General features: G+C 43.4%; 1 protein-coding gene across 1 annotated transcript in view; it reads left to right on the forward strand.

Annotated features, from left to right (window-relative positions):
- The window catches only part of sik2b (salt-inducible kinase 2b), a 46,078-nt gene that overhangs the window by 27,881 nt on the left and 4,755 nt on the right, over positions 1–13,442 (forward strand). The window contains exons 5-14 of the mRNA XM_068584226.1: positions 303–427; positions 760–883; positions 4,841–5,067; positions 5,937–6,089; positions 6,509–6,667; positions 8,652–8,883; positions 8,965–9,258; positions 11,438–11,595; positions 12,850–12,963; positions 13,170–13,255. Of these exons, the coding sequence (XP_068440327.1) occupies positions 303–427; positions 760–883; positions 4,841–5,067; positions 5,937–6,089; positions 6,509–6,667; positions 8,652–8,883; positions 8,965–9,258; positions 11,438–11,595; positions 12,850–12,963; positions 13,170–13,255 (1,672 nt within the window). The remainder of the gene's footprint in view (positions 1–302; positions 428–759; positions 884–4,840; positions 5,068–5,936; positions 6,090–6,508; positions 6,668–8,651; positions 8,884–8,964; positions 9,259–11,437; positions 11,596–12,849; positions 12,964–13,169; positions 13,256–13,442) is intronic.

The raw sequence follows: 13,442 nt of genomic DNA on the forward strand, positions 1-13,442 counted from the left end.
AGTACATTATGCAAAACATGCCAATCCATATGCACAACTCCGTCACGAGGCATGACCCACCTCGTTTCTGGCCATTTTCTTTTTGCAGTTCACCACATCAATCACCCCAAATACACTGGAAGTAGTCACAATGTGCCAAACCTCTCCCTTTTACAGTTGCAGTGAACACTTACAGTAACAGGTTTCCTTTTGTTGCAGAAAAAAGGCCTGTACAAGAACTTTACAGTTTAACAAACTTGACCATGTATCTTACCCTTTCTCCTAACCTCCACACCACCTCCCTGCTGTTTTACGCTGTGTAGATTTTGGATTCGGGAATTTCTTCCAGCCTGGGGTGCCTCTCGCCACATGGTGCGGCAGCCCACCATACGCTGCTCCAGAGGTGTTTGAGGGCCAACAGTATGAGGGACCACAGCTCGACATCTGGGTAAGATGAGTGAATACATGAAGTACACAATTGTAACTCATTATTTTATTTATTTTTTACTAAATAAAATCACATGCACTATTTACATTACTAAGCCACAGGAAATCAGTTGATGCCCAACCACACTTTGTAGTCTGCTGCAAATTGCAATCATTTACCATAATTGTGTGTGTTGTGTGTCTTTAAGTTTGAACGACTATGCATTTGTGTGTGTATTATGTAAGTTTGTGAATGAAATAATCTCATAACCCTATTTCCATCCAGACACCCTTGATTGATATATCTACTGTCCTGACAGTGTTCTTTGTGTGTGCATATTTTTACATTCACAGAGTATGGGGGTGGTGCTGTACGTGCTGGTGTGTGGTGCGTTGCCCTTCGATGGCCCCACTCTGCCTGTACTTCGACAAAGAGTCCTAGAAGGAAGGTTTCGCATTCCCTACTTCATGACTGAAGGTAAGAAGAGACTCCCTGGGATATTGAACACAAAATAAGACGAAAGACTATGCCCAACAACTCCCACCCCTCCGCACCCTAAATTTCTGGAAATATACACGCTTGCAACACGTTTGTGAGACTGCTTTCAGTCTTTTTATGACTCCACAATGGCAACAGCATTTTATTTATGGGTTGTCCATATGTTGCTCTATTCTTGTGAATGCCATATCTCAGGAACACACTTGAAGGGCATTTCATCATATCTTGCACAAACATCAACTTGGACTTATGAATGAACTCATTGCAAAAACGTTTTTTGGCCATAAAACACTATTATACAAATGATGACACTATTTCAGGAAAATGAAAATCATTTTATATTTAAAATGTTAACTGTCAAAACATAAGGTTCTGCAAAACCCCTTTTCTATACCTTAGTCAATTCCTTAAGTCGGGAACAGATTCTAAACATATATAATATTTGATTGAATCCTGGATGCTTGATGGAAAACATGTGTGATGCATACATGTTTTAGAATTGGAATTGAAATTGGGAATTGGACTCTGTTTTTTTTTTATCTCCCCAGAACAAAGTCAAGTCAAATACATTGTATTTATATATCCAATTTATTTTTATTTCACAAAGTTGCTTCAAGATGCTTCACAATCTGTGCAACAAACAACATCCTCTATCCTTAGACCCTTAACTGGGACGAGGAACAACTCTCAGACTGTAATATTGTTCCAGGACAGGAGGCCTCCTGTTCCTTTGGTAGTCCACCACAAGCTTATTGGTTTTACTGATATTGAGTTTCAGATAATTGTTGTTTCAACATGTGACAAAGATCTCTTTTTGTAAAAAAAAATTTAAATTTTTTTTTTTAAAAAAAAGCCTTCAAGTGAAGCTAGCATGTTCTCACTGGAAATTATTCACTGGGATCCTGCATGTCCATATCATGACTTCAAAGTGTGTTTCCTTCAAAGTCTTTAACACATGGAACATATCTTATGATTCTGGACGTAGATGGATGTAAACTGCTACTTGGCTGGTTGTTTGAGTTTATCACGGTATGTACTCTAATGGAGGCAAAAATCAAATGAACACTGCTGCTCAGATACATAGATCACACGTTCCCATTTGAGTCACCATGCTGATAAATGTCCACGGCAATTGCTCAGGGGGGCATTTAATTAATGTGAGAGCATCACGCTCATTTGAAGGGGATACAGTAGAAGATGCTGTCATTGTCCTCTTAAATAACTGTATATGTGCGTCACTGTATTTGCATGCACGCAGGCTGCAGAGTGAGTCAGGTTGGCTAACCGTCTCAAAGCAGCCCTGCTGTTAGCGGCTGTGCTAGCTAGCTGGCAACAGACTCAATCCAGAGCTGGAGCTGTTTATGTAACCTATGGAAGAGCCAGTGAAGCCTTCCAGCAGTGTGTGCGTGTATGTGTGTGCGTGTGTCTGTGTCTGTCTGCTTCAAGCTCTATGTGTGTGTGTGATACATCTTCCTGTCTGTCTTTTTTTGTTGTCTTATTTCCTTGTGATCCATCTGGAAGTCTGTCAAACTTTCTCCACAGTTGTGTGTGGTGTGGTGAGAGGGTTGACCAGATTTGCTCAGGACATGGAAACAATTAAGAAGTAAGGGGAATGCAGGAATGTAATGTCATCTCCATGGCCAGATTGACACTCAAACCCGCCTCCCCACCCCCAGTACAGCCCCTGTTCCCTAAACAAAGAGAACAGAGTGTGCTGATTTTATTTTTTTTCATCCAGACACAGTCCATCTCATCCTCTCACTGGCCAACGCTGTGGTGCACAGCCTAGCACTGCACAGAGAATTCTCACTAGAATATAACTCTGTAAACGCTTTGGTCCACTCCCAACTTACTGATTAAGCAACAACAGTTGTGTCTTATGTCTCCCTTGCTGTTGCATATTGCACAGACCTGGAAGCCAGGCATAAAGAAAATAGTAATATTATCCAAAATAATTTGTTGAAGAACTTGATCTGCTACTTTATTCCGCTCCAATTGACTCCGATTGAAAAAATAAAAACACACTCAGCTGCTTGTGGCATTTAGGTTTTCGGTCGTGTTTTGCTGATCAAGCCATTCACAACCACATCACAAAATAGGGTTGTTTTCAGAATCTCATTCATCACCCATCTGTGAGTTGGACTTGAATCATGATGAGATGTCTGAAAGCTATGAATTGCAGTTTGTCTTGCATTTCATTTATACACATCAGTATTTAAGGTTATGTTCATATTCATCTATTATGGTTACATTTGTTCATGTATTTTTATAGTCTGTTATTTTTAAGTTTATGTGTCTGATAAAGTCAATAACATAGAAATAATTGTGCCACAGCACCTGCTGTCAGCCCTCCAACTTCTTGCAACTGCTGTTCTCCTTCATTGGAAGACTTGGTGCAACTCTACACCACTGGGACATTGCAAGTGTTAACTGGGATGGTATTGTGGTTAAGTCATGATGGTGTAATGAAATGGCTCAGAACAGAGTGTCAATCAATCAGCTGGTCAGCCGGCTGAACGGTTATACAGTGCCCCTTTTTACATAGTCCAACCTTCCCTGGTGGTTAATGGCTTTGAAAATGTGTTCAGCTTCAGCCGTTGCTATAAACATGGTTGTAGCAACAGGCAGAGCCTGTGTAACTTCTGGGTCAAACTAATGGTACTGTATTGTATTTGAAGCATGTTGTAACTTAGCAGCTGCCCAATCTGCTAAGATGCCACAGCATGGGGCCAAAGTGCATTGAAGGACACACTGGTTTCCTACACAATGGGGATAGAATTTAGTTTGCTGTACCGCCAGGCACGAGGTAGAAAAAAGGTGATGTAGCTGACGTCAGTAGAGCGGCAGGGCAGCTGGGAAGAATGTGAAGCAGGGAGTTTCTGTTGGCAGCCATGTCCATGGACTTATGAACTAAAACTACAACTAACAAGTATTTTCTTTCATGCTTAATCTGTCCATTGCTTGTTTGCTCTTTAAGGAAATGTCAAAAGTAATAAATCTGTGTTTCCCATAACTCAAAGACACAGAGTTTATAGCTACAAAGGGACAAAGAAACCAGAAAATATTCTTATTCATTAAATTCATTTTTCAGAGAATTATAACTTTTTCTCTCTCAAATCCAGCCGATTCGATTATCAAATAGTTGCTGATTCATTTATTAGTTGACATCTAATTACATTTTTGTGACAGAAGACAGGATGTCTGTGGACATTGATGGAGCAGGACAATAAGGGAAGGTGACCTGCTGAAGGTTTTAAATGTATAGAGTCAACTCTTTATAAAATCTAAAGAAATGTAATAACCCAGTTTATTGATGTGATTTAAGTATCCAAATGTATACTAATCTAAAGACAATATGATGATTGAATTATACAATGTTTAAAACAGTTTTTTAGAGTAAGGAAATAATGACCAGCTGCCTGTCCTATTTTTTTTATTACACTCTTGTTTTGCGATATCAACAGCAGGGTATTTGGGTAAAGATGCTGTGGGGAGGGCAGGAATGCAGTGTAGGCAGTAGGGGTGCCGGCGGGCCAAAGAGGCACAGCCAGGGGAATGATAATCCTGTTAGAAACCCAGCTGTTTCTGACGTCAAACTCATCTAGCCACAAACCAAAGGTGAGAAGCTCTCATTAGGAACGCAGGAAAGTAAAAAGAAAAAAAGAGTGCAGATGTTTAGAAGTGACGGCAAGGGGCATTGAGAGAAGAATTCAGCCGATTTTAAGCTCCAAAGTGTTATTTCTGCCCCACTTCCCTGGGCTACTTCAAAGACATGATGCTTTATGGCTCAATTTGCTTTATCACAGCTTATACAAGAAGTGCTCTGCGTTAACGAACATAAACTTCTTCCTCTCCAAAAAGTGGTGATCCGAAAACAAGAAAAGCTATGAACACCTTTTCACATCCTCTATGATTTGTTTCTCCCACCCCTCACAGACTGTGAGCACCTGATACGCAGGATGCTGGTACTGGACCCATCAAAGCGTCTGTCTGTGGTCCAGATCAAGGAGCACAAGTGGATGGCCCTGTACGCCCCCGTACCGAGGCCCGTCCTGTACCAGCAGCCTCTGTCTGCTGAGGGCGAGGCGGGTGTGGGAGAGTACAGCGAACAGGTCCTTCGCCTGATGCACAGCCTCGGCATCGACCAGCACAAGACGATAGAGGTAAGGACTTAGCCGGCTTTATTTATTCAACAGGGATGTGCAGGGATGAGGTGTAAAGGTCAGAGCCTCTGACTGTAACCAGGATAATGGTTTTACTAAATGCATCCAAGCAGAATGGTGAAGGATCTAAGAAGGATAAAAATGTGTGGAATAAGGTCCTGATTCTGTAGACCAGCCTCTGTGAGAAAGAAGCACCCTCAAGTTAAAATCTTAACTTCTTGTAGTTTTGGTGCCTATTTTATCCCACTTCAGAATCAGAACCATTTGTTTGCCAGGTTTGTTGCACATACAAGGAATTTGTCTTGGCAGGTGGTGCATACATTAGACAAACTACAACAATCAACAGTGCAAGAATAGAAATGTTTTCAATTAACAATAGAATATAAAATAAAGTGCACAGACAAACAGATTCCAGTACAGTATTACAAACTTTTACACTACATTTACTTTGCTATATTTCAGGGGCAAATGTGTTGATTAACCTTAATTCTATACTGGTAGTTGCTGGGTGCACCTGATATTTGCCTGCATTGTAATTCATTGCTGAATTACTTAAATTATTTTGTGATATACAGCAAAATGTATATATTAAAATATATCCACTCATTAAACAGTATTTCTGTCAGTGTGAAGGGGAGGCTGTAATTTATATGTAGTATATTTGTTGTGCTGTCTTTTCTTTAATACATTCTGTGTATTGTATTTCTTATCACTTCTCTGCTCTTTAGCTGCTGCAATAATTTCACACGGGGAAAGAACTAAAGTATTTTTTCAGCATATTTAAGTTTAATTTAAGTAATCCACCATGAAAGGTGTGGTTTGGTAATCGCTTCAATTAGAGACCGTTCATGTGGTCTGTCACCCTTCAGTCTCTTCAGAACAAAAGCTACAACCACTTTGCTGCTATCTACTACCTGCTGGTGGAGCGGCTCAAGGCCCATCGCTGCAGCTTCCCCGTTGACCAACGGCTTGACGCTCGTCAACGAAGGCCCAGCACCATCGCCGAGCAGACCGTCGTCAAGGTAGCCACTGGGCGTCACGCCGACAAGGGGGTCCTCAATAATGTGTCCAGAGATTAGCATCTACAACGCCCTGATCAAAGCTGTATTATTCACACCTGCACCCACGAACAAATAAACGGATGAACACAACTATTCATTTATTTATCCAGACAGGTTTCGTTTTCATCTGCTTTCTTTCAGTATTTTACGCCAAGCTTTGATGTTAATGTTACATTATTCATAATTTCATTTTCTCAGCAACACATTGCAATCTCTATTCATTTTCTTCACCATCTAGGATTTTTTAATCCTGTCAATATTCACAGCAGCTAGATTTAGACGTAATTACATTATCATTAAGGGTGCTGTTAAGTATCGGCCGCACATGGAACATGTTCTTTGATGTGATGTCAAAGTCTCTGTTTTCTCCTTCTCTGCAGCCGAACAGCGGTTCAGCGCAGGTGGGTTTGCTCCCGCAGGGTGTTCGTCTGCTGCGCTCCCCCGCTGTGCCCCAAGCCTCCTCCGATGCCTTCACCTTCCCCCAGACTGCATGTCTCCTGGAGCAGAATTTCCTGGTGGAGGATGTCAACACACCGAAAGTAAGCCCAATCCCAGTGAACATAGCTGGAGGTTTCAGCTTGTCATTTTGATTGCGCATTTGTCCTCAGTGGACTCTCATTCGACTTTTCACTTAATGCCGTTATTATGGTCAATTTCAACTTGCATGGTATGGCCAGTGAGTGAGGGAGGGAGGTTTAAGCGCTGGGTTTCCCCGTCAACCTACCAGACAGCAGTTGACCCGTTGTCTTACGTAAGAACTCAGTCAGCAGTCACATCAAACAGGACAGCTGCCTGTCCTGTACTGTTTTTACACACACACACACACACACACACACACACACACACACACACACACACACACACACACACACACACACACACACACACACACACAATGCTCTCACTCTTTTTAGTTCTGCCAACCAGCAACTTTTTCCATCAGGCCTGTTGTTGAGATGACCAACAATTACAGAACACAAACATCAGTGGTCTGCTCACTCACCTGCGGGGCTACATAGGGTTGGGTAACTACCGGACAGAATCACAACGTGGATTTCAGTGCTTCCTTACGGGGCATGACCCAATTTCAGCACCTTTTTTTTTTTTTTTACACTACTCTATAATTTTGTACGGTATACCGATACTAAAAAGGTAGTACGTTAGTACGTTAAAAACAATAGGATTTTGCATATTTTTAGTTTCATTGAAATAGCGTGGATCAGAGCGCAGTCACTGCTCCGCTCCCTATCATCTTAAGCTCCTTGCATGCAGCAGCGTTCACGGGGGCGGAGCTACCAGCACGTTTAGTCCAGAAATTTGAGGAAAAAAAAATCGATTCAGCACCGGTATCAGAAAAAAATGCAAACGATACCCATCCCTAGAGCTACATAGACACACACACACACACACTCACTTACTTACTCATTCACACTCACAGGAGCACAATCATTCTTAAAAAGAAAATTCCCTCCTGTCCTGGCTCCGATAAAGTGTGATGTGTATGTTGCATGTGTGTATGTGCATGAATCGTGTGTGTTGTAAGCAGAACAGAGACAGAGTGTGTGTTATCTGTGTAAATGGAGCCTGTTATGCAAGTGGTCCTGTGATGATGATATGACCTAATGCGAAAGCTGAGTGAACACACATGGACAGGAAGCTGCTGCATTGCTTGAGTGATCTCGCCACTGTGACCTCCCACCCATTACCCTTTTTTCTTCGCCTATTTTTTTCCCCTCTCCATTTAGCTTCTTCTTTCTGCACTTTTTTATCCTTTAACCTCACTATTCCTTTATGAACCCCACTCCTGTGAGCACGTGCGTGCATGCATGCGTGTGTGTGCGTGTGTGTGTGTGTGTGTGCATGTGCGCGTGTGTGTGTCGGTTGAGTAACAGCATTCCTACCCCAGCACACTAAAGAAAACAGATGGTGAATTGGGCAAAGTTGCTCTTTCTAGACCAACACCAGGCTTTCTGGTTACTGCGGCCACTCACGCAGATTATCTTTGTGTGTGTGAGTGAATTTATGTCCATGTGTGTCAGTCACACAGTCCTTTCAGTCAAAGCAAACTTCCTGGACCTGCATTCCTTTATCCCCACCCTCCACCTCTACACCAACACACACAGGCCTGCGTGCTGTAACGGACACACACCCTCCCAGTATGAGACCAACTGTGATGAGTGGAGGGAAAACAGCGGGACAGTAACTAATGGAGCCCTCGTTCTCAGTTTGGTTGCCTTTGTGCATGTGTGTTTCTAAGAGGTCTGATCTGACCAATCTGATCTGGTTTGAGTCTTTTAGCTTGGAGGTGTTTTATTTAGTCAATTTTGAATGTATAGTCATCTCTCTCGCTCTCTCTCTCTCTGTGTCTGTCTGTCTGTCTGTCTGTCTCTCTCTCTCTCTCTCTCTCTCTCTCTCTCTCTCTCTCTCTCTCTCTCTCTCTCTCTCTCTCTCTCTCTCTCTCTCTCTCTCTCTCTCTCTCTCTTCCCCCCCCCCACTCCCTTTGTATCACTGCCCCTCATCTAGGTGAACGGCTGTCTGCTGGACCCTCTGCCTCCGTCCACTGTCCTCCGCAAGTCGTCCACCTCGTCGCCTAGCAACATGATGGAGACGTCGATCGATGAGGGCATTGAGACCGAGGAGCCCGACACTGACGATGAGCCACCCCACCTGCTCTCAGCCTATCAAACGGCACGGTTTGGCCAGCGGCGACACACCCTCTCTGAGGTGACAAATCAGCCAGGGACTTCGAACCAAGGTTTGATGTCACGTTCAGGGTCCATCACATGCATCTAATGCTAAAACGAGGCTGTTTGATGACAACCATTGTATCCCCCAGGTAAATTATTCGCTATAGGCCACAACCCCTCCATGGGCAGCATGGACTCGGACATGGGCTACGACATGGGCTCCATGCAAAGTGACCTCGGCCTGTTGGACGATCCCCCGTCTCTCAGTGAAGTGGTGCCGGCCAACAGCTCGGCCCCTGGCGTCACCCCTGTGCCTTTTATGAGCGCTCGGCCCGCCAACCCAGCGATGGCAGTCCTGACTTCTCAGCACAGGGAGGCGCACAATCGTTCCCCCATCAGCTTCAGAGAAGGACGCCGGGCCTCTGACACATCTCTCACCCAAGGTCAGAGACACCAGTCTACATTTTTCCATTCTTTCCGCTTTACCCATCTATTCTTCACTTTGAACGTTTTTTCAAATCCCCCACTTCTCTTGAGGCTCTAGACTTCATGACAGGTTAAGTGCAGGGGTGAAAGTAGATTGAAGTTCTGGCTGATGATGCCACCTAAACCTTCTTTGCTTCATATTGTTCTCCCACCTTCATCACTGAACATACGCATTAAATGGTGTAAAAATAAATTAGAAACGCTTCTATGATGTATAGAATCCTACCAGCTGTGTGCCCCATTTCTTTTTATATATCTCACAGGTGCTTTTTTTCTGTCACAAACATTTTTCATGACTTGATTTGTTACTAATAACTTAATATCATTATTTTCTGTTACTGTTTTGATTAGTGCTTTTTAAGTGATTGATTTAAATACCAATTGCTGGGGTCCTAAAAGCATTCAATTGCAGAATATCCAGTTTTATTAAATACACTAGAATAGATGCATCAAATGTTGGGTCCTTTCAAGATTCAAGATCTTTTTACTGTCATATGCACAGATAACAGACAGTCATTCTATACAATAAAAAGCTTATTTTGCTCGGTCCTCCTAACACGGTACTACAATAAACTTAAGGTAAAAAATAAGGCACAAAAAAATGTTGATTAAAATGTTGAGTTCTGATATGATTTTGTGATGGGTTTTGCAGAAAGATATTCTGTCAAAGATAAGTAACTGTCTAAAGTGGAAGTTGACCAGACAGGTTGAGAGAAATGCTTTGAAATCACGAGCAGGCATATATAGACTAAGTGTCAATTAGGTGCCAGATTCAACACGTTTTCTTAAAGCCCAGTCACTACGAGCTGCAGCAAGTTTGTTTTATAAAGTGTCAAAGTGCATATGTCTGAGGCTCTTGTATCCACGGAGCACCAGTCAAGAGGAAGAGCCTTGATTCTCATGATACAGACGCAACACCCCTGCTGCAGCTGCTCCCTCGCACCCTCCTACACACACATACTGTGTGTGTATATATGTATATCTTTGTGTGTGCGTGTGTGTGTGCGTGTGTGCGCGTGCATGCGATTTGCTCTCCCTCTCTTTCACACACTCTTTATCCCTGTCTCTTCTTCCCCTCTCCTCTTATCTCTTTTCCTCTCCAGTCTCTCGATGACTGCAACAGTGATGATTCACATTATGAATCACGGATATTTTTGAAGGTTTTCAGCCCACATATCTCTTTCCCCTTTCCTCTCTCTCTCTCTCTGTGTCTCTCTGTCTGTCTGTCTGTATCTCTCTCTCTCTCTCTCTCTCTCTCTCTCTCTCTCTCTCTCTCTCTCTCTCTCTCTCTCTCTCTCTCTCTCTCTCTCTCTTTCTCTCTCTCTCTCTCTCTCTCTCTCTCCTTTTCTCTTCTCTTCTTTACTTACTCTCCTTTTTATAAATGCTTACTCTCTTGCTTTTTTTTCCATGTAACATTTCCATCCGAGGTAAAAATCAATACAAAAAAATTTGAGAAAGAACGTTTCAATCTATGGCTGGCAGGTTGTATCTTTACTCCACATCAGAGAGAGATGATCCAAACTATTAGGGAATGTTGAACAACCTCTATCTCCCATTTTTAACATTAATCTGTGCTGGCCGGTTGTGATTTACCTGTCCTTAATCCAAATAGAAACTATAATTAAAGATAACATTTTTTACTTTCTTTGCACTACATTGACAGCCTGCACTGTGCACTCCCAGTTGGTATTTGTGGTTATTTATTTATTTTTCAGTAATCCTCTTGACTGTGAATGCAGTGGATTCTTTTTGCGTCACACTGCTGACTATGGTTTAAAATAACTCCCACCATCACAGTGAGTCAGGTCCCATCATTCACAGCAAGAGCTCGTCACCGCTGGATGGGTCTTATCGGAGCTACTTGCTGTTGCGCGCACACAAAGGCCTGTCATATGTGCACACACAAACACACGCACACCCACAGTGGCTCATGACGTACATCCAGCCACATCGTCAGTAGGGGCGATGAGAGGTGCGAACCGGTCAGCCAGTTTGCTTACGTCAGTGAGGATTAAGCCTGACTCCCTGGGAGGATGGAGCAGCAAATATCCTATTATGAAGAGAGAGGTGATGCTATTGATCCACTGCAAGAATAACAACTGACTTTGTATTGTGGGGATTGGCCTATGCTCTCAGGTCTGGTTGCGTTTAGGCAGCACCTCCAGAACTTGGCGAGGACCAAAGGCATCCTGGAGCTGAATAAAGTCCAGATGTTGGTGGAGCAGATGGGGTCCGGAGAAGGAGCCTCCATGGGTCCCCCGGGACCACAGCACCACTTTCACAACCTCCTGGAGGTCAGTCTCACTGCATAATCACACACAAAAACACACACCCCTTCTTTCAAACCCATTAAAAATCTTTCTCCTCCCAAACCTGTTATCAGTCAGCTTCAGTTCTTCTCCTATTCTCTTGTTTCCCAGAAATAAAACTTAAAAAAAACAGGCACTCATGCTGTTGTGTAACCTTAAGAGAGGCCACCAACTGTGGCTTGTTTACTGTCTCCCGTCCCCCTGCAGCCCGGCGCCTAGGCCAAAGTGAATGCAGCCTTTGTTTAAGTCAGTCAGACTTACCCATAGTAGTGACTGGCACTCAATGGGCCCAAGCTGCAGTCACACACAAAGATAGGCATACATATACACAAGTGATACCAGGGCTCTCAAGTGTCGCGCATTGAGCGTGGCTGTCATGCATTTCGGTCTTAAATCACGCCCTCCCGCCACACATCGTATTTCTCACGCTGAAAAAAAAATTCAGGCTATTTAATGTGCTGCAGCGCGCAGACATGACCTGGTCGCGCGCTGCCCTCACCACGGAGGAATCAAGCCCTCCCTCATCCCCCCCACCCGTGAGGAGCCACTCATCAGCCAATCAAAAAAAAAGAAATGGGCTACAGCCAATCAGAAAAACGTATCTTTTGCATGTGTTGTATCCGTGTAAGATGTAATGACAGGCGAGACAGGAGCCGTCCGGCGGCGCGTATTTGTCGTCGTCACCATTACTTCTATTCCCCCTCCCGCCCCCTTGTCAACGGGGCTCCAGCGGGGCTATATGTCACGCTTGCCTGTCTTCAAAACTTGAGAGCCCTGTGATACACATACAGAAACACTGCAAGGGGAACCATTTGAGGGGAAATGTCACAGCTTTCCTGTTTATAAAAAACAAACTACACAATCCATGGCAGAAGTGGACAATATCTAGCTGAAGAACAGCTAGATATTGTCCATCTCTTATAATGTAATAATGCAGCTCTTTGTTGGTTATGATGATCTGGCTTCATCCTTTTAATTTGCGTTCATTTCATTTAACTACTGTGTAATCCCTGTGGTACACGCCATTGAGAGAAAGGCATCTGGCTGATCAGTCACCACACAGGCATTTGGGCAGAAGACAACATGGATAATCCAGTTAGAATCCATGATGAAGCACCCAGATCCTGACACAGCTTTATTAGCCGACCGGAGAGAGCATCTGGGATAAGTGTGTCCACATGCATGTGTGTACGTGAACATAACGTCCCTTGTTCTAATGTATTATGTTTTTGATTGAAGGGTGAGGCATCCAAGCAGCAGGAGGGCCTAGCTTTATACCAAGGTGGGCCGCAGCCACCTCTCCTGTCTCGCAGGCAGAGTTTAGAGACACAGTACCTCACTCATAGACTACAGGTACAGTCTCACACCAACTTCACCCACCGGTCTTCCTCACTTCAACCAAACGGCTGTTTCGGGAAACATTCAGTGATATCATTTAGAAATGAAATGGTTATGGGATCTGCTACGGTGCAACAATAATGAAACGGTTTGTAGCCATTGTAACCATAATAATTATCCTGAACACAGTCATCAGTCCCAATCTCTCTTTTGCTCCAAAGGCCAACGTCTTAGCAAACAGTCCTCCTAGCTGCCAACTGTTCTGTCAGGACACTCGAAGTTTAGAGCAACAGCTGCAGGAACACAGGTAAACAACACTGTATGTCTGCTGCACACATTTCCTTTTCAGTGCTTCTCTCTTGTGTTCATTTAGCTTTGGTGACATTTCACTGCTAAAAGATTGTATTCAGAGCAAAAGATGATTTGCTTAAATGCAAATAAATCCAATTGAAAAACAGTTGGTTATAGATTTCCCTCTAGTCACAGAGCTAAAC

Source organism: Clinocottus analis, unplaced genomic scaffold, assembly GCF_023055335.1.
Source record: "Clinocottus analis isolate CAN_PGR_092001 unplaced genomic scaffold, fCliAna1.0.p SCAF_2, whole genome shotgun sequence".
Lineage (NCBI taxonomy): Eukaryota > Metazoa > Chordata > Actinopteri > Perciformes > Cottidae > Clinocottus > Clinocottus analis.